The 24,273-nt window shown below is 53.0% G+C and overlaps 1 protein-coding gene across 8 annotated transcripts in view; it reads right to left on the reverse strand.

Moving 5' to 3' along the window:
• PITPNM2 (phosphatidylinositol transfer protein membrane associated 2) overlaps nucleotides 1-24,273 on the reverse strand; it is a 132,806-nt gene that overhangs the window by 26,074 nt on the left and 82,459 nt on the right. For 6 of the 8 annotated variants that reach the window (XR_004384867.1, XM_032876403.1, XM_032876405.1 and 3 more), the window contains exon 3: nucleotides 6,934-7,106. The exons of 1 other annotated variant lie outside the window; for it this stretch is intronic. Coding sequence is in view for 6 of the 7 variants with exons in the window: in XM_032876403.1 (XP_032732294.1) it covers nucleotides 6,934-7,011 (78 nt within the window). In the remaining variant the exon portion in view is untranslated. Of the gene's footprint in view, nucleotides 1-6,933; nucleotides 7,107-10,567; nucleotides 10,589-24,273 lie in introns of those variants that run through there. One more of the 8 variants, XM_032876404.1, reaches the window with a different exon arrangement.

The following is a 24,273-nucleotide window of genomic DNA, read 5'->3' on the forward strand; positions in this document are numbered from 1 at the left end:
ATAAAAGAATCCCTATAAAAAAATCCCTAAAAGAAAATCAGGATCTAAATAAATGGAAAGACATCCAAGTTTGTATGCTGGAAGATTTAATATTGCGAAGATGTAGATATTCCCCAAATCCCCAACATTCAAAGCCGTCTACAGATCCAGGGCAATCCCTGTCAAAATTCCTAGAGGCCTTTTTGGTAGAAATGGAAAAACTGATCCTAAAATCAGGAAGGATTCGTGCAGGAACTCAAAGACCCAAAACAATCTTAAAAACAAAACAAGGGATAGTTGGAGCAATTACACTATCCTACGTGACATCTTGCTACAAAATTACAGTGATCAAAACAATGTAGTATTGGCATAGGATAGATCCAAAGAAAAGGGTAGAGAGTCTAGAAATAAACCCCCATATCTATATACTATATACCCCGATTTTCCAACCAGAGTGCTGAGATCGTCCAATGCAGGGAAGGAGTCTTTTAAACATGTCCCAGTCTATCCACATGCAAAACAGTGAGGTCGGACCCCTCCCTCACTTCACACATAGAGACGGACCCAGAATGGATCAAAGACCTAAATGTAAGAGCTTAAACTCTACAACTTCTAGAAGAAAACATAGCAGGAAATCTTCATGACCTTGGATTTGACAATGGCTTTTTAAAATATGGTACCCAAAGTATGAGCGACCAAAGAGGAAACAGATAAGTTGGACATCATAAAAAGTTTTAAACTTTTTGTGCATCAAAGGATGGCACGGAGAGAGGGAAAAGGACAACTCACAGAATGGGATAAAATGCGTGTAAGTATCTGGTAGTATGTGATAATAATGACTCTAAAATATTAGGAACTACTACAACTCAACAACAAAGAAACAACCCAATTCAAATACCGAAGGACTCGCACAGACATTTCTCTAAAGTGTATAAATGGTCGACAAGGACCCGAGAAGAGGCTCAACATCACCCGTCCCCAGGGAGATGCGAATCAACACTATGACGAGGTACCGGTCCAGAGCCGGCAGGACGGTTGAAAGGGCAGACGATGCCAAGTGCTGGCAAAGATGTGGAGAAACGAACAGCCCGGCACGGCTCGTGGGGACGTGCAACGGTGCAGCCGCTGTGTTCAAGAGTTGGGTGGTTCTTCAGAAAATCTCCACACAGAATTGCCAGAGGACCCAGCAATGCCGGTGCGAGGCGTACATCCAGTTAAAGGAAACCATGTGCACACGGAAACCTGTACACGGATGTCCACGGCAGCTCTGTTCACAGGAGCCGAGCGGTGGAAATAACCCAAACGTCCGTGATCCGAAGAACGGGAGAATGAGTTGTACCCACACAAGGGACGAGGATTCAGCCATAAAAGGAGGGACCGGCCACCTGCCACGACGTGGATGAGCCTTGAAAACAACGTGTAAGAAGCCCGTTAAGAACACGTGTAAGAACGTGTAAAAAGGCCACCTCACGTGCATTCCTGCTGGTAAGAAATCCCCAGAACGGGCCAGCCCAAAGAGACAGAAAGCAGACTCCTGGCTGCCTGGGGGTGGGGGGGGGATGGAGAGTGACTTCTCCTTGGGGTGACGACAGTGCTCTGAAGTTGTGGTGATGGTTTGACAGCTGTGAGTTTAGCCCCTAAACTGTACACTTTAAATGTGTGAATTGTGTGGGGCGTCACTTACATCTCCATCCAGCTGGTATAAAACAAAACAAACACAAGGAAACCAGCCCTGTGTCTGTACTCATTAGGGTCTCAGAGAGATCAAACATGGAATGCGGGAAGGGGCCTCAGTGCCGCTGCCTGGGAGACACGACGCCTGGGTCACCTCCGAGTGTCTCTCTGCCCCAAATGTTCTTCCCTGTGCCCAAAAGCTCAGGTTTCTGCTTATGCAGGAAGCCTCCTGGTCAAGGTCCTGGTGACTTTAATCCCAGCATCTGTTTCCATAGTGACGTGATGGCATCGCCGAGGCCATCTTTGGTCAGCTTCCTGAACAGCAGGTGTGTGCGTGTGCATGCTTACACACACACACACTCATAAGTGTACTCACCCACGCGCACACATACAGGGACTCCTGAGAGCACGGCCTCACCCCTGGGGCACAAAGACATGCTCTATGTCCGTGGCCCAGAGCACCTGAGTCCCCGTCAGGAAAAAAAAAAAAGTAGGAAAGACCCCTGTAGAGGTCACAGACAGAGTCTGCGGGGATGCACTCTTTAAAAGAGCCCCTGGAACGTGGCCCAGATTCCGTCATGAAAGCAGCGACCATGCCCCCGACACTTTGGAAGCTCCTGCCTCTCGCGGTAGCTTTGTTCCTTCTGGTTGTGCCACGTGCTTTCTTTGCATGTAGTTTCTCCTTTTGTGACGGCAGCAGCCCCTTGAGAAAGTGCAGTATGCTGCCGTCCCGGGTTGCAGGTGCGACGGCACGGGCTAACAGAGCTGAAGGGGCTCCCTCTTGTCCTGGAGGAGTCACTTTTCTCTGGTGTCAGTTTCCAAAATTCAACATCCGATCTATGGTCCTACGTCCAATCCGCGTCCTACTGTGTCCTTAGAAGAAGTGAGGACAGAAGCGCCGACAGGAGGGACGCAGCCGCCAGCCAAGGAAGCCGGCAGCCCCCAGAGGCTGGAAGAGGCAGCATAGGATCCCCCCCTAGAGCCTTCAGCGGGAGCAGCACGGCCCACTGAACACCTTGGTTTGGGACTTCTGGCCTTAGGAACTGTTGTTAGCGAGCACATTTCTGTGGCTTTAGGCCCTCCAGTCTGGGATGCTTTATTATGGCAGCCCCAGGAAACAAACATATCTGGGGTTCAGGGTGGCTCAGTGAGAAGGGGACATGCAGGTCAGAGGAGCGAGGGGTGCCTGGAGTCTCCAAGGGCTGCGGGGGGGGGTGCGGCCTGCCAGGGAGCCAACACAGAAGAGATGGGAAACAGGGAGCAGGGGTGGGGAGGGTCCCACAGGCCTCCGTGGGCTACACAGAAGCCTCTGTCCATTCGGGTGACCTGAGCCTCAGTTGCCCTCAGACTCCTGGCCTGAGACGGCCGGCCTGTCCATCCCAGAGGCTCCCTCCCGAGGCTCGAGGGGAGGATCCTGCTTTGCCTCCCCCTGATTCCAGGGGCCCTCGGCGTTCCTGGGCTTGTGGCCACATCACTCTGCTCTCTCTGCCTCCACCGCCACATGACCTTCGCCGGGTCTCTCCCTGGCTTCCCTTCTTCCTATGGGGACAACAGCCGTTGGATTTAGGGCCCACTCTCCCCCCCCCAGATGATCTCATCCCAAGATCCTTAACTAAGTACACCTGCAAAGACCCTGCTTCTAAACAAGGTCACAGCCTGAGGTTCTGGACGGACACGAATTCTGGGGACACGAGTCAAGCAGCGGAGCAAGTGCTTATGGTCACTCATGGGGGACGGATGCCAAGGGCCATCCGGGGGCACAGGGGCCAGAGTTAGCAGTGGCACAGCCCCGGGGACCCAGACTGAGAGAGCGTCCATACTCCCTGCAGGGCACTGCGTTGGCCCCACAGTAAAGAGGAGCTGAACAAACAGCAGATCCTGGTTTCAGCCATCACCAGTGCCTTCCCAGCCCAGCACCTCCCCCAACCATAGAGCTAACGCCCCAAAGCACTGACCCTCAGATCTCCTCTGGCAACAGCTTCCGGAAGTGCCCCGTCCCCTGCGCAACTGAGGCTCTTGGTCCTGCCACACGGGAGTGAGCCCTCCTCGAACCGTGCTGACCTTCTCCGCCCACACCAGAAGCCACCCCCGCCTTGCCAACCATTCCTGCAAGCTGCGCCGTGGAGCCTCCCAGGGAGACTGCGGAAGGGGGGCAGAGACAAGCCCAGCTCCCCAGGGGCACACACGTGTGAGGGGCGGGGGGCTGGCCCATGACCCTTGCCCACACAGGCTGATCCTGTGGGATCTGGGGGCTGCAGGGGAGGGGCCTGAGCCACCGAGGGCCTGGCACAGAAAAAGTAGGGACCCTATGAGGGGTGGGCACGAAGGACTCAAAGAGCAAGAATGCCCCCAGCCCCATCGAGGGCGCCAGTCTCAAAGCTGTCCAGGGTCCTGGCCAAGCCCCCTCCGGTCACTTCCTCCACCTCTACAGGTGATGGGAGGCTCCCAGCCAGACCAATTTCTTTGTTTTCTTTTTTCTTTCTTTTTTTTTGGTTGCTGCTGTTGTCTTGAGCAGCATGTATATCGAGTGTCGGTCAGCACGGCACGAAGCAGTTCGACACGCGAGCTCGCCCCACCTGGCTCACAGCCCCGTGGAGGAGACGGTGGACTCAGAAGGCAGTTCCGTGGCTGGCTGCCACCCCAGCTGGTAAGCGGGGTCGAGAGCAATGGAAACACACTTGCTCTTCTTTCCGCAGAAACACAGCTGCTCTCCTGGAAGGCCTGTCCACCGCGTGAGGCGCAGCACACAGCAGAGGTGCTCTGGGGGCGCTGGCCCGAGGCCCAGGAGAACATCCGCGCTGTCTCCCGGCCTACATTTGGTGAGTTGCACATGCATCCACCCCTTGGAGAGCAGCAAAGCCTTTCCATTCTTCTCTGTAACTCGGCCCTCAGCCCTGGTTGGGCCCAGAACAGTGTGCATTCGACTCAGTGTTTTAACAGCTTTACTGAGATGCGATGGGCACACAACCAAACACATACATGTACAAATACAGCTGGTGAGCTTGGACGTGTGTTTGCACCCGTGAAACTGTCACACAGTGCAATAATACACTCATCTGTCACCCCCCATGGTGGATGGAGCCCCCAGGAGCTCGGGGACCAGCGGGAGGTAAGACGGTGACAAAGCAGGAGCAGAGGGAGGTGGCCCTGAGTGACAGACAGGTGTCAGTGGGGCTCGGATGAGCAAATACACAGGCAGCCCTGGGCCATAGGAGTGATCACGTAGGGGACTATGGGATATTGAACATTAATTGGAAGCATAAGGATAGATATTTTGAAAAGAACAAAATACCCTGGAAAAAGGGGGTGAGGATGGCCGGTGCTTCTGGGGAGCCCAGTCAGAGGTGACCACGTGCTCCAAAAAGCCGTGGGATATCCTAGGAGTTAAAAGTGAGTCCCTGAGGGGCGCCTGGGTGGCTCAGTGGGTTAAGCCTCTGCCTTCGGCTCAGGTCATGATCTCAGGGTCCTGGGATCGAGTCCTGCATCGAGCTCTCTGCTCAGCGGGGAGCCTGCTTCCCCTCTCTCTCTCTCGCCTGCCTCTCTGCCTACTTGTGATCTCTGTCTGTCAAATAAATAAATAAAATCTTAAAGAAAAAAAGCGAGTCCCTGGATCCTGACGCCCCCCACAAGGGCATGGTGGGCACGGTGGGGCTGGGGGGAAGCCCGCCATGGTCTGGGCACCCTGGCTCGGGTGGGACTTGGGGAGCCACAGGATGAAGAGTGTCCTTGAATAAGCTGAGTGATTTCCAGAGAGCTCAGAGCTAGGGGGCTGAGGCAAGTCCCTTCTCTTCTCCCCGCTCTCCAGGAATAATCACGGGGTGAGTGGTTCAAGAGGGAACTGGGTGGCACTTCTGAGGCGCTTGGAGCCAACCGCACCCCAGAGAGTCTGGCTCACTTTCTGCTCTCCTCTTAGTCAAGCTTCCTGTGCTGGGTGGTAGGGGGTGGTGTGCAAACTCTGGTAGCTTCACAGGGCTCCTTCCAGAAGGGACTGGGGAACTGGGCTCTGCAGGGAGCTCATTAGTAACTCACTAGACGCGGGCTGATGGGTGAACACCCACCAAACAGTTCCAGGGGTGGAGGTAGAGCCCTGCCGGCCGGGGCTCTCCCTGCACCAAGGGCCCCATGTGACACCATGGTCTAGGGGCCGAGCCGAGCCATCCATATGCCCGGAAGAGCAGCCCCAGGTGAGAGCAGGCTCGTAATCAGACTCCCCACTGGGAGGACGGCTGCCGGGCCCGGCCAAGGGGGCACTGAGGAGGAGCACCATACTAGCAGGGCAGCTGGGAGGGGGACCCCCATTCAGGGGCAGGACCCCAGCTAATAGGAGTGTGGTCACATCTGGGCCACAAGCAACCTGATCTCAGGTCTTCCCACTCTGTGCTCTGGGTTAGCCAGGCTCTGAGCAGGGAGGCCCCCAACGTCTAGGCGGGAGGGCCCGACCAGTGGCCGATGGAGAGATGCATGGTATTCTCTGGCTTGTCACAGGAATCGGTCATCTTCAGACTCATCTGTGACTTTAAATCAGCCACACAGCGGATACTGCTGTCTTGCAGGCATCTTAGGGAACCGGAAAGTAGGCCAGGTGCTCCCAGGCAAGTCGTTTACCTTCCTTGGCTCCCACCTTCCTATCTGTCAAATGGCCTGAATTTCTGTGTCCCTCCAAATTCACATGTTGAAGCCCCCAACCTCCCATGTCACAGCACTAGGTCAAGCTTTGGGAGATGAAGCGGTCATGAGGACGGAGCCCCCAGAGCGGGACCGGCGCCCTCACAGAAGCGACCCCAGAGAGCTCCCTTGCCCCTTCTGCCATCAAGAACACAGTGAGAAGGTGGCCATCCAGGCAAGCCAGAGGAGGGCCTGCACCAGACACCAGTCTGTCAGCACCTTCACCTTGGACTTCCAACTTCAGAGAAATAAACGTCTCCTGTCCAAGCCCCCAGTGTGTGCTGCTTGTTATAGCCGCTCACGCTGACCAAACACACAGATAGCATCTGCGTTGGTGAGAGGTCAGGTATTAGACACAGAGTGTTAGTGCCGTCAAAGCTGTGAATGAGACCTTGGCAAGACCTCCCAATGCCACGGATATCCCCAGTGCTCCGCTGTGCTCCCAGCGTTGTGCTGGGAAGCCAGAACGCCATGCAGTTCACACGTTTGCCAGGAGCCTACTGGGCAGACACTGTGCTGTCAAGGCTGCGATGCCCCCCACCGCCTCCTGCCCCTGCAAGCGTGCTGAGAGGCATCTGTGTGCCCCATGTGGCCCGCCCCGGCCCCACGACCCACCTGGATCATGTAGAGCTGGGCGATGCGGTACTCCTCCACGGTCATGGGCAGAGGAATCCGATATTCCTTTATAATCATCTTGGAGTCCGAGCCTTCCCGTCGATGGGGAAATGCGTGTGGGGACTTCTAGGCGAGGTTCCTTAAATAACCATGACAAAATTCACTGAGGACCCCTGAGAGACACAGAGAGAGAGAGGGCAGGAGAGTCACTTCCTGAGAGGCCAGTGGGTACAACAGCACAGAGGAAGGGCCTGGTCTCGACTCGGCCACGAGCCCATGGAGTGACCTTGAACAAGTCCCTCACATCCCCAGCCTTCACTGCCCCTGCTTGCTCCTCAATCTCATAGAAGCCATGTGAACCCTGATCGGCCACAGGGAAAGAGAGGAATGGGAGGGTATCCCATCCCCTAAGAGTAAAGAGCACAGCACTCATTTCTACGCCATTCCAGCAAGCTGCAGTGGCAGGCCCCTGGGGCTCTGGCATCGCTGGAGGCAACTACAGTGACCACAGCTGGCCCCAGGAAAGAAGGGAGGACCAACAAAAGTACAAAAAAATCCACGTGAGAAATTAAACACCAGCAGCCTGGGACCCTCCGGTGCTGGGACAATCAGTCCCGGGCATGTCACCGGGCACAGAGGGGCACCACTGCTTCCGGGCAGAAGACCCTGACTTCTCCAAGAGAGGTGATCTGAAGGGGGGCTCCAGCTCAATCCAGCAGCTGTCTGTAACGCCTGCTCCGCTGGTGACACTGGGCTTGGTCTTGGGGGTAGAAGACACAAGATCAGTGGGTGGGCTGCAGAGAGCATGAACCGTATCTCAATATGGCCCTTGAGGAAATACACAATGTACTCACAGAAGCTTCTATTTAAGATGACTAAGAATATATTGGACGAAGATTTGCACCGAAAGCAATCAGATTTAAAAACAAGCAAGCAAGCCTTGAAGGAGACATATTCTCGGCAATCTGGAAAATGGAATTACCCAGCATAATCCATCCCCCGGATGGTGGGGGCTTTGCCGTAAATATACGTAGTTACCCGCAGAGAGGCTCCATGCTGTTAACTGGAAGGTGAGGGAAGTCTTCCGAGATAGGCAGTGGCAGAATTAGGATAGCATTTTAGAAGGACCATGCTGGGGACAGCAGTCAATGAAGATTCATGGTGACACTGCCTAAGTGGTAAGAACGAGGGTCTGGCCAGGCAGGCGGCGTCCCCGGGGCACCTTCTGTCTGAGGTCTGGGCATCACTCCGGCACTAAGGCTATCTAACGAGATTGAGGAAGAAGAACGCACCAGAACTCTGGGACAATGGCCACGTAGGGCTGAAAGAAATTCTTTAATAAGCCAGCTAGGGAGAATGACTGGAGGGCTGGGGGATACTATATGCATAAGCCAGAGCCGGGCCATGTTACTAGCCTCAAGCGACTCCCGTGTTATTCACGTCGGCACAGCAGGTAGGACTGTTAGCCTGATGCCCCAGCACCAAACTCCAGCTCTCACACATCCAGTTGCTGTAAATACAGTCCAAATAAACATCTCTTTTTTATTTTTTTTTAAAGGTTTATTGATTTATTTTCAGGAGAGAGAGTGTTCCTGAGTGGGGAGGGGGTGCAGAGGGAAAGGGAGATAGCAGACGTCCCACTGAGCAGGGAGCCCCACGTGGAGCTCCATCTCAAGACCCCGAGATCATGACCTGAGCCCAAATCAAAAGTTGGGTGCTCAAGCGGCTGCACCCCCCCCCAGCACCCTCCCCAAGTAAACACCTTATTAGCTAATTAGTGTTCATCTACTTTACATCACCCATGAACCTGCACCCCACATTGGCTAGCCACAGCTGAGACAAACCCTGGGACAATAAAAGACCCCAAATGAGGGAGTTCTGTGACCCCAAGTCCGCCCATCAGGCTTCTGAGTGATGTCACTACCCACGTGAGCCCCCGTGTGACTCTCCCTCCCCTTCTGGGTGGTGGTCACACATCACTGAAGGCCCCTTGCTGGGAGGGACGTTCCCTCACCAGTGAGCTATTCCAATGCCACCAAACACTTGTTGTTACTGCCCCTCCTGGTCCTGTGTCTTCTCTGGTGACCCCGAACCCCTGAATTCTCCACAAATGGGAGGGGCTAAACTCTCCAGAGGCCAAGCTCAAGTGCCAAGAGACCATCACTAACCTTCCCTCAAGGCAGGTGGGTCCAGCTCACAGCTGAGAGGGCATGTGGGTTTGGGCCCCAGGAGAAAGTGGGGGGTGCGGGCTGCTTCCTCCCGGCTCTGACACCCGCCTGCCTGAGGCCCACAGGCTGACACCCAAGCCTGGCTGGAAGCGGAGCGGAGGAGAGGGCCCAGAGCCCCCACCGCGTCGCCTCCTTCCACGAGACACCAGGATCGGCCAGGCAGCAAGACATCCGAGCTGCCATGGGGGTGAGCTTCCCACTGGCCAGAGAGGGTCAGGCAGGTACTGGGCTTGGGGAACGTCCTGCCACAAAGAAGAGAGAACCACAGGCTTGGAGGGAGCGGGGTGGAGTGAGTGCTGGGGACAGACAGAAGGACGAGGTTCCATGAGGGTCGTGCCTCTGACACTTTTCCGTGTGGTCCTCACTGAAGCCCTGGGGTCACCCTGCCGGGAGGTTCCCAGAGACCTGTCACAGAAGAGGAAGCCGGTGCCCCGTGTCAAGCAGCACGCCCTGCATGACAGGGCAGCAGGCACATCTATGTCTGGGGGGGCCCCAGGAATTCTCCTCTGCTGTGCAGGAGAAATGACCTGGGCCAAGTCCCATCACCACCTCAGTGACTCAATGACAAAGAAGTCAGATGCAATCCCTAAAAGTTCCTGAGAAACTCTAGGAGTCTCAGTAATCTGCCCTCCGCTGTCTTAACGGCCCCCAGGAACATGACCTGCTCACGCTCACCTGCACACAAGTCTGACTAAGTGTCCAGGCGAAGCGGGGGCAAAACCAAGGGCGCCGGCCCCATGGTGATGGGGAGAAGCAGACCCCGCTTAGGACGCAGCTCCATCTGTCACGGGTCGAGAGACAGTGTTTCTGCCCACAAGTCACCAGAGAGCTATAACGGTAGCAGACAGAGAGACAGAAGGAAAGAACAGAGTGCTGCACAGTTAGAGCTCGGTGCATGGCGACTAAGACGAGGAGAGAGGAACCAGAGCTCCATGAGTGACCACATGTGATGGGACGTCACGGGGGAGCTCCACTCCAGAATCGGATTTCAAAACCTAACAAGTAGCCTTTGTGAGCCGTGTGCCTCCCAGGACACGTGGCTGGGCCTGCTGCACCTGGCTCTCACCGTGCAGCAAATGGGGATGACACCACCTGCTTTCCAGGGTTACCAGTGTCACCGAGATGAGAAAAGTGGACCAGCCAGGGGTGGCATTTTGTCAGTACAGAGGGGACCAAGGAAAGGCTTGAGGGAAGGTGGAGCTTCAAAGGGACGTGAGCGGGCCTCCTGAAACCCCTGGAAGAGCAGAGGCAAGGAGGCTGTGCTCCAGGAGAAGGAACAGCACAAGCCAAGCAAAGGCCCTGAGGCACCGACATGCCACGCCATCAAGGAGACCTCCCCCCAGTGGGCCTCCTGTGCTGTTGTGCTGCATCCTGGGTTTGGGCTGGTGTGAACCCATTGAGGCCACCTTGCAGCCACTGGCCCTGGGAGAGGACGCTGTTCAAGGCTGAGATGTGGCCGTTCCCTGCAGCGGAGCACCCATGAAGTTCAGTGTCCGGGGTGCAGCAGGAGCAGGGTGACGAGAGGCTGTCACTTGCTTCCAGGAGTGCTCTCCTTCTGGGGGAGAAGAGATGCCCTCCTCAGACAAGGCTTGACCGTAAACTGTAAACATCAGGCATTTCCACCGAGAGGAGCAGAACACGGGGGATAGCCATTGATCTCTGAGCCCTGTCCGCTTGGGGTGTTGTCTTTCAAGGTGATCACTCCAAAGGGGTCTCAACAAGTACCAGCATTTTCCTTAGCTAAGAGAGTCATGACTGTTTCTTTACGACGACACCCATGCCAGTGGGTTCAGGAATCCAACTCAACTTCCTGTTGAAGATGGCGGAGTTCAGGATCATTTCCGTTCTATGGCCCTCCCTCGAAAACACCAAAAACAGACACATGGAAGTCACCGCGTGATGAAGCAAGGAAATTGCTATGCCCCCAAACCACAGACACCACGAAGGCAGAACTGAAGAAAGCAACATGCTGAGAGCTTACCGGGACCTCCTCCTTAGACTGCCCCCAAGTAAGTATCACTTCCTGAAAGTCATGGCCATGATCCTTCTGCTGGAATGAGAAACCTGGGCTGTGGATACCACCCCAGGTGGGGAGAGGCATCCCCTTGTCTTTGGTTTGTCCAAAGAAAAATTCTGAGTTGAAGTATTACATATATACAAAGGAGGGCACATATCGTAAGTATCCTCCTAGGACACATATCCTGCAAGGATCAAGAAATGGGAAATTAACAGCCCAGAAGTCCCCCGTGTGTCCTCTTCTAGTCACATCTCCTCAACTATGGACAACCACTGTCCCGCCATTTGCCTGTTTTGTACTTTAAGAGAGACCGAAGCCAACGGATTGCCAACACCCAACTGTCTTTGAGCGATTTTGTATGGAAGCATACTGTTTGTGCTCTTCTGATTTTGGCTGCTTTTGACCGACATCATGTTCACGGGATTCATCCAAATTACTGCATGTGATTATAGACTGTTTGTCCTCACTGCTATCTAGTATTTCATTGGGTGGATGTACTGTAATCGACTCAACCCCTCCATTGTTGATGGGCATTTGGGTAATGTCCAATTTGGGGCTGATGGGAGGAGAGCTGCTGTAAACAGCCAGGTACACGCAGAGATGTGATTTTACATTGCGGAATGGAAATGGGGTGGGAGCTGATGGGAAATCACACCCACATGCCATTTCTACAACAGAACCTTGCTTTCCCTTAAGGGAGGTGCTGGGAATGAAGTGAGGGTGGGGAGAGAAAGGGGGCAGCGAGGGGCTGGTCAGAACACAGCCAGCCAGTGATGTAAAGAGCTTTGCCGAGAACCATCATGATGTATGAACCCTGAAACCTGAGAGAGACAGAATCCCTAGGCAGAGGATGAATAACCTCTCAGGGAGAGGAGAGAGCCTTTCGGATAGTAAGTCAGCCCATAATGGAGCTGCAGACTACTCCAGACCACTCCCTACATTTTCACAGGCTGCTGTTTAGAAGGTAGCTAAAGAGTAATAATCCCAAAGGAACTCACATGGGTCCTATGCATTATGGCTGGGATGGGGGGCAGATGAAGAACACAGCATGAGGAATCATCCAGAGAAATACAGAAAGACTTCAGAAAAAAACAAGTCATAGACCCAGAGAAACTACAGATAGACTCGCTTAACTGGTAGGGGCAGATGGGTATAAGAGATGAGACACCAAAGTTTTAAAAAGAAATTATTTGACAGCAGAAAGAGATGAAGGCTGAAAGGTGAGTTAACAGAGTTCATGAGAAAATGAGAAAGAAAGATGAATATATCACCTATTGTTTAAAAACCGTATTATAAGCAATGAAAAAATGACAAAGCAGAGCATGAACGACTGGAGGTGTCGAGGGTCGGCTGCAAGAGATCATATGAGATTAAGTGGAGAAGACCAATAAGACAACAATGACAGACATGGGAGGGAAAAGAAAATCAAACACATACATAATTGGTGAAGAAAATACAATAATGGAACAGGAGGAGAGTATTCAAATATATAATGGAAAAATCCCCTGAAATTAAAAAACAAAAACAAAATTGATGCTACAAATGAACTGCCATGGGGCGCCAGGGTGGCTCAGTCGATAAGCATCTGCCTTTGGCTCAGGTCATGATCCCAGGGTCCTGGGATCAAGCCCTGCATCAGGCTCCCTGCTCAGCAGGAAGTTTGCTTCTCCCTCTCCCACTCCCCCTGCTTGTGTTCCCTCTCTCGCTGTGTCTTTCTCTGTCAAATAAATAAATAAAAATCTTTAAAAAAAACCAACCAACCAACCAACAAACCAAAAAATGAACTGCCATTCTGTGGCCCAGGAAAACTTGATGGTGTGATTAACACCAAGACATCCTTAAAAGGTTACTGATCTTGGGGTGCCTGGGTAGTGAAGTCAGTTAAGCACTTAACTCATGGTTTCGGCTCAGATTCTGATCTCAGGATCACGAGGTTGAGCCCCACGTAAAGCTCTGCACTCAGAGTGGAGCCTGCTTAAGATTCTCTCTCTTTCTCTCTCTCCCTCTGCCCCTCCCTCCTGCCAGCACATGCTCTCTCTCTTAAATAAATAATACACCTTTAAAAAGTTACTGATCTTTAAGGATAAAGAAAGAACCATATAAATAGGGCACCAGGGAGGTGATTTGAGGAGATTCAGAATTCTCCACAGCAACTCAATTTCAGAAACCAGTGAAGCATTATCTGCAGTCGTGACACAGAATTTTATACCCAGCAAAACTGTCCTGTGAGTAAAAAGTTAATGGACATTCTGTAACACAAGCTCAGAGGCTTAGACATCCACACGGTCTTAAAAGAATTGCTTGATGCTGAGATCCAACCAATAATCAAAGATAAGTTCATCAGTGGAGACACCCTGGTGAATACTGAATGAGTATTTTTGAGACTGGGGCACTTATCATTATCGAATAGAATATAAAAACCTTGACAATGGACACAAATAATAATATAACTAAAATTTTCCACTAAAATTGAAAGTGGGGAAAACAGAGGTGGATGGCATGAAAGCTGGTTCATTATATAGATTAAAAAATTAATGAGGGAAGAACAGTTGGAGGACAGGGACTTTTAGGGAAGTGGAACTATCTTGGATGATACAAGAATGGTGGATACACGTTGTTGTATGTTTGTCAAAACTCAGAGAACATACAACACAAGGAGTGAGCCCTAACGCAAACATGGGCTTTGAGTCATAATGATGTACCAATACAGGTTTATCAATTGTGACAAATGTCCCACACTGGTGGGGGATGTTGTTAGTGGGAGTGGCTATGCATGTGTGGGGCAGAGGGCTACAGGGGAACTTTCTGTACTATGCTCTCAGTTTTGCTGTGAACCTAAAACGGCTTTGAAAAGTAAAATTTGTTCATTAAAAAAAAAAATGATTCCAATGTGTTGAAAGTTTTTCTTGCAGAAAGTAGATTAAAGGTTTCCAGAGGCTAGGGAGAGTAGGAATTGGGGAGGCATTATTCATTGATTGTAGAGTTTCTATTTGGGGAATGAAAACATTTTGGAAATAGTAAGGGAGATAGAGGTACAATATTATAAATGTACTTAAATGCCATAGGATTGTACACTTACCATGTCTACAAGGGCAAATCTTATGTCATCTATTTACCACTATTTTTCAAAAGTAAAAATGTAGTATACAAAAACCCACTGAGTTGCGCATTTGAAATGAATTAATTGTATGGTATGTGAATTGTATCTCAATAAAGCTGTTTATAAAGTTTTTCTCGGGGTGCCTGGGTGGCTCAGTGGGTTAAAGCCTCTGCCTTCAGCTCAGGTCATGATTCCAGGGTCCTGGGATCGAGCCCCACATCGAGCCCCGCACCGGGCTCTCTGCTCAGCAGGGAGGCTGCTTCCTCCTCTCTCTCTGCCTACTTGTGATCTCTATCAAATAAATAAATAAAATCTTTTTAAAAAAAGGTTTTTCCCTTGAAAATTTTTTTCCTCTTTTCTCTGCATTAACTTGAAGGAACTTTTAGGAACTATCACTTAAAGAGGAAGAAATATGGTTCTGAAGTTTAGCAATTTCCTCCCATTTCATTTCAAATACACACAAACGGATTTGTCTTCAGTTAAATTTAAGAAAATTAAACTTGATTTTTCATTTTAAAACTGCATGCTAAGACCCATTTTGTTGTTGTTGTTATCACTACTCTGTATGTGTCTGTTTGTGTGAAAGTTTGAAATGATGCTCGCTGGAGGCTGGTGAGGGTTCTCTCAAATTGGTGGAATTGGGTGCAACTTTTCCTTGTACTTTTTTTTATTAGTTGACTTTTTACAAGGCAGCAGCAAGCAGAATTTGAGCAGGAGTCTGAGTACCAGCCAGAGAAGGACAGTCAAGGTAGCTGTTAAAAACCATGTACTTTGAGTCAGCCAGACCTTCCGCCACCTCTCAGCTGTGACCGTGGGCAAATTGCTTAAACTCTTTGATCTTTCATTTTATCTTCTACAAAATAGCAAAATAGTAGTTGAGAACAGCACCTGTCCCATTGGACTGTCTTGTGCATTAAATGACATAATGCACATCAAATGCTTAGCTCACTTCCACCTAGTACTCAGTGAGCAGTTAGGTGGTGTTTCTGCACTCAGCAGGGGTGGAAAGGCTGGTGCCTGAGCCCGGATAGCTTTCTGGCTGAGCTGCTTACCTAAGGTGCAGCCCCTAAGCCCACCGCCATCAGGGAAGGACAGCCTAGCACCCAGGGCACAGACGTCCAAAGGACAGGAGACCCTTTGGCAGGTGCCTGGTTGATTTCATAGACATAGGCATAGACATAGACATAGACATAAGCACGGCAGGGTCCCCTTGCTTTCTCCCTGGTTAAGCCTGAAGCAAGAGTGTGCAAGCGGACCCCAGGCCCCTTAGGAGAGAAGGCAGTGTGACTGGTGTGTCTGCCTGTGCCCCGAGCCCCCTTCAACCAGCAGCTGAACTCGCAATTTCATTACACCCACTCCGGCTGCCTGGGCGCGTGCGAGACACACATTTCATCTCTGTCCCTGCAGGAGTCGTGATGGGTTAGACAGAATCATATTTTACTACTTACAACAGGGCTGCTCCCAGTGCCTGGCGCGGTGAGAGGGAAGAAAGGAAAACACACGTCTCCTGAGGCCCTTCTGCGAGGGAGGCCCACCGTGCCCAAGACACACCTGTCTGCACAACCCCCCAGGCTTTCTCTAGGGGGGACAGGACAGACCTTCCCATGGGCCTCTGACAGGGCCCTTGGCTTTCTGGAAGCCCTGAATTCACGACCTCAGGAAGGACCCCAGCCCCCATGGTCACCAGTGTGTTAGAGGAAGCAGGAAGGCCAGATGTCAGAGTCCGAGCCAGCTGACGTGGTGATCAGGGAGGCCATCAAGGCTGAGCACAGCCCTGGACAAGGCACAAGGCCTGGCAGGAAGGGTGTCATCCCCTTCCTCTCAGGCAGCCTGTCCCATCAGGACCCATATGAGGAAGACAAAAGGAGCCTGCGGGTGACCAGGAACCCCTGGTTCTGCCTGAGGAGTCAAGGTCAGGACAGGTCTTAGGGCCTCCTCAGGCTTCAGGGATCCCCCAGGCATCATGGGGGTAAAGGGGCTGGGGTGGCCAGGCTGGAGGGACTTTAGTAGAGCCGGGCGGGTTGCGGGGATTGGGCTCAAAAGGGTGCGTGACCGAGCAGGTGGGCAAGACCCCTCTTTGAGCGAAGGCCGTGGTGAGACGCCGGACTGGGAGGGGAAGAAGAAAATTGAGTTTACTGAACCTAATCTGCTTTTCCATGATTAGCTGTGGTTTGACGTCACAGATGGAATTTAGGAGCGTGGCTGTGCAGAGACGGCGGAGGATGGAATCTGTCCAAACGCAATTCGGCTGCATTCTGGCCATTAGGTTTGGAAGTGACTCGAGCCAGGCCATCGGAGCCTGCCTAGACATCTGTGACAGCATGGAGGGTGGCTGGCGGGGGAGACGGGGGCCGAGGCAGCCTCCAGTGTGTCTGTAACATCCCCTCTGGTTCTCTTGGGTCTCTCCTCCACATCCTCCAGGAAAGCCCCCTTCCTCTGCTCTCGGCTTTTCAAGTCTGCGGGCCCCTCCCTCACCGGAGGCCGAAGCGGGTAACAGAACTTCATCTGCCCCCACGTGGGCAGCTCTGTCCCTACCCTCTGCATCCAGGGATGGCTGGCTCCAGACAAATGGGGGTGCGCAGAAGAAAGGAGCAATTCCTTGTGTGCCTGGGACCAGCACTTCTGGGGATGGGGGAGTGTGTGCACAATGTCTGCATCCATAGCTGCCTCTATGCCCCCTGGGGGGTCAGAGCAGGGGCAGGCACATCCCCCAGGAAAGTGTGAGCTGGAAGGAGCTGGGGGAGGAGCGGGTCCCATCCCTGCCCCTAGAATGCTCCAACTGTAGCTGGAGATGGGGAACTTCTGCCAAGATTTCTCTGGAGGCAATGATAAAGACCCCCCACTCCAGTCCAACAGTCACCTTATAAGTGAGACTGAGACCTGGATTTCGCAGGCGTGGTGGGTTGGAAGACCCAGCGTTACCCCCTGCCCTGGCCGGAGCAATGAAACAAGAACTCATGGAGCCCCAAAGCCCTGGGCCCCCATGCAGGCACCAATATTTCAGGGAAAGGCCGTAAATATCATCACTGTGTGCCCAGAGTGCCGGGCTGGGGAATGCGGCCAAGCCACTGCAGGGCTGGACTGTCAGAAGCCATGGGACAGAAAGCGGGCACCGCAGGACACGCACTGCTCTGCAGGGCTAGGCTAGGAACCCTTAGAAGATCCTTGAAGGTAGTGTAGCTTTTCTTCTGTAACACCCCAGCCTGAAAGTCAGCCGTGAGATCAGTGGGAGAGCTTTCCATCGCTGTGCTGGAGACAGCAAAGCAGGCCCAGAGAAGGTAGGCTGCCCCGCTCAGGGACAGCCACAAGAGAAGGGCAATCGGCACCCCAAATTCCTGACTCCCACCCTCCTGCCAGGCCTGCAAAATCCCCCGCTGACCTTGCTTTTCGGGGGGGAAAGGGGAGAGGAGATTTACAGGTGGGGAAGTTAAAACCGAGAGCGGCTCCCCTGGTCAGCGCTCCCGGAGCGCTAATCTCTGCTCATCGTGCTTCAGGGACTCTGCTCCACTGGTCACTGCTGCTGTGACCATCACCACGCTGGCCTCCAGGGGGTGATCCCCACAGCGAGCACGGAGGCCAGCTCAAACAAGCCTGCACGCCACTGGGGCCAAGATGTGACAAGGGAAACACAACCCCAGAGGGACCCTGCCCGACAGCCTGGTTGGGGGCCAACCCCATCTGCTGGGGCGTGCTCCGGGGCCTCCCACCCCCCACCCCCCTCCGTCACCTCTGCCAGGGACTATCACTGCAGCAGCAACATCCAGATCATTCCATGTCACCAGAACACATCACTCACCTAAGGTCCTGCGTCTGGAGCATGCTGGCCTTGGAGAGGAGCTCCCCTCTAGGGGAGAAACCCCAAGCTATGGGGTGAGAAGAAGGGGGGACCCCCAGATATTTGCAGGTGGGGAGCACCTCCGGGCGGGTAGGGCTCGGTGACCCTGGCGTCCGGCACGGAGCTTGGCGCATCGGCAGGCATTGGGTGCCCTGTGGAAGCTGCCCTGGAGTGCCTCCGCGAATCCTGCCGCCAGGGCAAAGAAGCTGTGGGGCACCCAGCGTGCTGAGAGGCAGAGCTGGGATTTTCACCACCACTGGTGATGACTGCTTGTCATGACGACAGTGTGATAACAACTTTTGCGGAACATCAGTGACAATCGCAGCTACCAGGGCTGGGGGCTTACTTCCCAGGCCATCCTGGGCTTGGGTTTTGACCAGACACCTCGGTGGAGGAGGGGGGGCCCAGCACCTGGCAAGCTCCTGTGCCTCCCACTGGCCATCATGCACCTTCTCTCTGATCCCCGTCTCTCTCTCCTCCAACTCCCGCCTGCCATCAGTCTGTGGCTCTCCTCGACCCCCGCTCCCGTCAGCACACAAGCATGCAAGGAACGGTTCCCAGGTTTGCAAAAACCAAATCCCACAGCCCTCAACCCCACTCTCTCGGTACCACCTCTCTGCTCCTCCCTTCTGGCAAAATCCTCCTAACGCTTAGCTGTACTTGGGGTTTCCATCTTCCCAGGCTCTTTCCCAACCCACCACCCCACGGCAACTGTGCCGGTCAGCCCGCCATTGACCTGAGCCAGGGGTCCCTGAGGGGCTAAGCCAGTCTTCAGTCCTCATCGCCTCCAGACCTTCGTTAATGCCTGCATTTAACACCCAGTGACGGAGCACAAGCTGGTGGCTGGCAGGGAGCACTACCCCTCAGTTTCTGCCTGGATGAGGTTTTCTCTGCTCAGCCGACACACCCACCAATGAACCTCTGCTCGGAGCCGCCTCTGTGCGCCATTCCAGGGGCCCCAAGCAGAACAGCCGTCAGCTGCAAATTATGATGTGCTTTTTGTTCCAAAAGAAACACAGCTGGTGGCGTGCAGGCTGCAAGTAGCCAGGTGGGGCTGACCTCCCATCTGGAGGGGCGCACGCCCCATGCTGGAGTGTAGGAGCCGTCCCCAGTCCTGCCCGCTTCAGCCCACCGCACTCTGGACACCCCATGGCTCCCCTCACTGCCCGAAACCACAGCTCCCGAACTTGCCAGATCCTAGAGACCATGCGGAGTGTGCTTTAGAGATACAACTGTGGAGCAAGGGTAGGGGGGTGTCAGAGCCTTAGCCCCGACCCCACCGTGCCTCTCTGCACAGCAGTCCTGCATACAGAGCGTGAGGAGGACGCTGCAGGGGACGTCCAGTCCGTCCAACGCTGATGCTCCTGGAGGCCCTACCAGGGTCGCGTCACAACCCATACTCCGGCGCACAGCAAACCAGACCTTCTGATTGGTCCCCTGGCTTACAGACCCCTTCGACCATGTCACACAGTCTGGCAACCCAAGTAAATTAGGAGTCATGGAACCCTCCCGCCTGCCTCACGCCAGATGGATTACCCCCACTTATCTGTTTTATTTCTTTTCTTTAAAAACTTCTATTTATTCATCTGAGAGAGTGTGAAAGACAGAGAGAGAGAGCATGAGAAGGGAGGAGGGGCAGAGGGAGAAGCAGACCCCCGGCTGAGCAGGGGGCTGGATGCGGGACTCGATTCCGGGACTCCAGGATCATGACCTGTGCCAAAGGCAGTCACCCAACCAACTGAGCCACCCAGGTGCCCTGTTTTATTGAGATGTAATTCACATACTATATACAACTCAGCTTTTTAAAGTGTCCGATCGGTGGTGATGAGTGTATTTACAGACCGTAGCCATCACCACTACCTGGCTCCAGAACGTTTCCTCACCCCAAAAGGAAGCCCGGGTCCCGTGAGCCCTCGCCCTCTGCTCCCACCCCCACCAACTTCCTGCCTCTCATTCGTCCGCTTTCTGTTTCCACGGACTTGCCTTTCTGGATGCATCACGTAAATGGATTCGCGCCCCGTGTGGCCTTTGTGTCTGCCTTTCTTCTACTTTGCATCACGTTTTCAAGGTTCATCCATGCCGTGGCGCGGAGCAGTACCTCCTGCCTTCTTATGTCAGAATGATATTCTACTTCATGGCTATTACACCCATTTTTACAGCTGAGGAAGCCAAGGCTGCGTGTCATCAAGGGACCCTGTCTCCCCCGTAAGTGTTGGAGTCCGGTCCATCTCTCTGTGCAGCCAAGATAGAAACAGCTAAGAACCAAACAACCGTCATCGAAAGGGACATCAGCGTACATACATATATACCCTTGGCATGAATAATAGCATTTTACGGTTTACAAAAGCTTTTGCTTCATGCTCTTGCTTTTTCAGATTAACCCTCCAAGGTGGAACACACAGGCATGCCCTATGTTTGCAAGGACCCAAACTGGTAAGTGGTATGTTCAAGGTCAGAAGTAATTATTGATCCATTCCTGGTGGTCAGAATCTGGATACAATGTGATCAAACAGGACAGCTTTGATACTTTTTTACAAAGATGTCATGGTTTGTTTTTTTTTTTTAAGATTTTATTTATTTACTTATTGAGAGACAGAACAGGAGCGGGGGGAAGGGCAGAAGGAGGAGAAGAGAAGCCCAGGCACACCCGCGACGCGGGGCTCTATCCCAGGACCCTGAGATCACGACCTGAGCCGAAATCAAGAGCCGGACGCTTCACCGACTGAGCCACCCACGTGTCCCTTAAAGATACATAATTTAGAAAAATACTTTTTTTTTCTCTTTTGGGTTACTTTGTAGTGAATGCAAACCTTGGAGCCAAGGGAAAACCCACGTAAACTCCATGCAAGAGTATTTACTTGGTTTTAATTTAATGTTTCTGACTGATCTCGGAAATAAAGATTGCTATTTCTTTCAAAATATAGACTCCTTGGTTCCAGCCCAAATCACTGCATTGCCAAGGGAGGGCCATTTGGACCATTTATTGAGGTTAAATTCTCAACCTCATAATCCGGCAGACAGGGTCCTTAAATTCTCGTCTCAACAAACCCTCCAGCATCCCCTCTCAGCAAGAAATCTTAGACCGGGGCCCAATGTCAGGATCCATATCAGGAGCCAGGGGTCCAGGGGATTAAGACAGAGCCCCCAAGAAGCCTCTTGGCCACACGAGAAGACAGACCTCCCTGAGTCATTGAAGACCTGTTGGGGAATATTACTCATCCTTAAAAAGGAAGGAGATTCCCACTGTAGGAACCCAGCATGCTTCCTTCTCTTAGAATAAGCCAGGCGAGTTCCTGATTCCAGCCTCGGCCCTGCCTGTTAAACCCCCGTACCCCAGCCCTGGCCCGGCTGGCTCCCTGTGGTGATCTGGGCCTTGGGCCAGAGGCCGCGCCCCTCTGCGGAGGACCCCCACGGCTCACCACACTCCCGAGTGAGGGGACTCACTCGTACACTGCCCCCATCCTTGACAGCGCGGACAACCCCACACCGGGGACCTCGCCTGCATCACTCGTGGCCGGAAGAAATGACAGCACATCTGTCCTACTCCCCCTTTTCGGTCTCTGATTCTGGGGAGCAGGGGGTCTGGCACCTAGCAGGTACCGAAGAAGGTTCGCTCGGCGAATGTTCCCCCAAACCCCTCGTCAGGCAGATAGTGCCACTAAGCAGCCAAAGTGCTAATTACAAACTGCTCTGTTAGCGGTTCTCAGAGCGACTACACGATCCTCCAAGAATAGCGCACGATTCCCTGCCACGTCCCTGGAATAACAAACCCAGTTTCTTGATGGCGTCTGTGACTCAGACTGTTCCCAGAGCCAGACGTGCCTCCCCCTGAGAGTGTGCTGCGTGCAGGGGCAGAAGCCTCAGACAGACAGAGGGCTGAATGCTGCTCTCCACGGAGGGCACGGGGGGCCCCCGGGGCCATCTTAGCCCTTCCCGTGGGGGACGCACGTGTTTGGCCCTGAGGGGGATCCGGCAACACGGGGTGGCCCCAGTCACCTTCGCTCTCAGAAGGGCCCAGGGCTACAGGGTATCACCCAAGACCGCCACGTTCTCATTAGAAAGTCAGTGCTTGCGAGTCGCCAGGGAAAGGTGGGAAGAGGAAAGCCCAGAGGGGCTGAGTCATTTGATGGGGCCACACAGTGAGTCAAGGGCAGGATGGACGAGAATCTGTATCTCCTGGCCTGTGATCCAGGCTTGATCTACGGTGCCCTTGTGCAAGCATGGGTCCGGGCAGCTCAGGCCACCAACAGTTGGGTCCAAATGCTCAGCTCAGTAGGGAGCAAGCAGGCCTGGTTGGAGCCTGGCCCAAAAGGCCCAGCCAGTGTTCCCTGGGGGAGCCATGCATGTGTGCACACACAAATTCACGTGTCTGTACAGCTCTGCCCAGGCCTTGCTCTGTCTCACCAAGTGAGTAGTGTGGCCTTTACAGCCAAGTTTCTCAGGGCTGCCAGGGAACACTATATGCCTGGAAAATTTCCCAGCTCTTCTTTGCAGAGCTATTAGCTTCCCTTCATTGCCCCATAAAATCCTCCCGGCAATGATGGATGCCATCCTATCATGGGAGGGAGGGAGGAAAGAAAACACAAAGCGGGGGAAAAAGCCTCTGGTTAAACTTGGAAAACCCCATGGGCACATAACTTGGGAAAAGAAGGCATCAGAGGAGGGTGGGTTGCCTAGTTCAGCTGCACAGGCTGTGTACTGCCCAACTCTAAGTGACATTCTCATGGACTACAAGATTGGCAGTCCCCTGAGTTGGGCAGTCCCGGGAAAGGACTCTGCTTGATTTGGGGCAAAGTTTTCAAAAGTCTCAAGGTTCACTCCTCACTGTCACCTTGTCTTAGCACAAGGACCTTTCAGTTCTCAGGAGCTGCCCCTCGATAACTAGTGGGTAAGAAGAACTGATCTAGATTGGAGAGGAGGCAGGGTGAAGGGTTTGGCATCTCCCGAGTCATCCTGGGGGCTGGGCTGGAACTAGCTCTGAGCCCAGGACTTGAGAGAAGAATTAGCCATCTTTTATGAGCTGAATCTCACTGACTTCTCCAGCATTCTCCTTCCTTTCGCCAAAGCACTCCTCATTCCTACCTCTCTTTCAGCAGTTCCGGAAAATTCTCAGCAATGAGCTCTCCAGACGTGGCCTCTAGCTTATTTTTCTCTTCTCTCTGTGGAACTCTAATTAGACAAAAGTCAGGTGTTCTCCTCCTCTCCATGTGTCTTATCTTCTCTACACCTTCCTCTTTCTAGTGTTCCGGGTGGTTTCTTCACGTCTGGCTTCCAGTTAAAAACCCTTTCTTCAGCTATGATGACTCTCCTGGTAAAGTTCTATTTGGTTCTTTTCCAAACCTGCTTCATCATTTTTTTATGGCTCTGTATTCCCCGCACGGTGTTTCAGCCGTGCCTTCTATTTATTTAAACGCATCGAACATAGTTATTTTCCTGTCTCTGCCTAAATGCTGCAGGATCCGAGGTCCTGAGGGTCTGTTTCTGCTGTAACTTGCTCCTGCTGGCTCTGGCTCTGTCTCAGAGTGCCTTCTCTCTTCTTAGACTCGGTTATTTTCGACTCTGAACTGCTCATTTTCTGTGGAAATTTTGTGTCGAAAGCCTCTGAGACTCAGGATGAGGGTCTGTGCTTTCAGACAGGACTGATGTTTGCTTCAGCAAATGCTTGCGTTACTGCCCCGGGGACAGCACCCTCCACCACCGTGGCGCACGGTCGGGGCTGAACCAGCCGGGGGTCTGGGCAGTCTGGTCGCCCTTCAGCTTTGTTCCTCCTCCAGGCTAGGTGACAAGTGTCTTTGTTTCCTGGGGCTGCTGTCACAAAACACTGCAAACTGGGTGACTTTAAAGAAGTCGCTGACTTGCTCTCGGTTCTGGAGGCTGGGAGTCTGAAATCAAGGTGTCAGATTGGTCCCTTCCTCCATGGCTTTCTCTTAGCTTCTGGAAGTTGCCAGCAATCCTTGCATTCATTGGATTTGGGCTGCATCCAAGGCCACGTGGCATTCTGTGTGTGTCCCTGGGTCCCTGTGTCTTCACGTGGCCTTCTTATAATGATGCCCACCCTACTCCAGTAGGACCTTACCTTGATTACGTAAGGTCACAGATCCACCAGTGGGGCGAGGGACAGGGACACAATTCAAACCACACCTCTTTCCTTCAGGCTGTA

The sequence above is a fragment of the Lontra canadensis genome, unplaced genomic scaffold (assembly GCF_010015895.1).
Source record: "Lontra canadensis isolate GAN:19392208 unplaced genomic scaffold, GSC_riverotter_1.0 scaffold58, whole genome shotgun sequence".
Taxonomy (NCBI): domain Eukaryota; kingdom Metazoa; phylum Chordata; class Mammalia; order Carnivora; family Mustelidae; genus Lontra; species Lontra canadensis.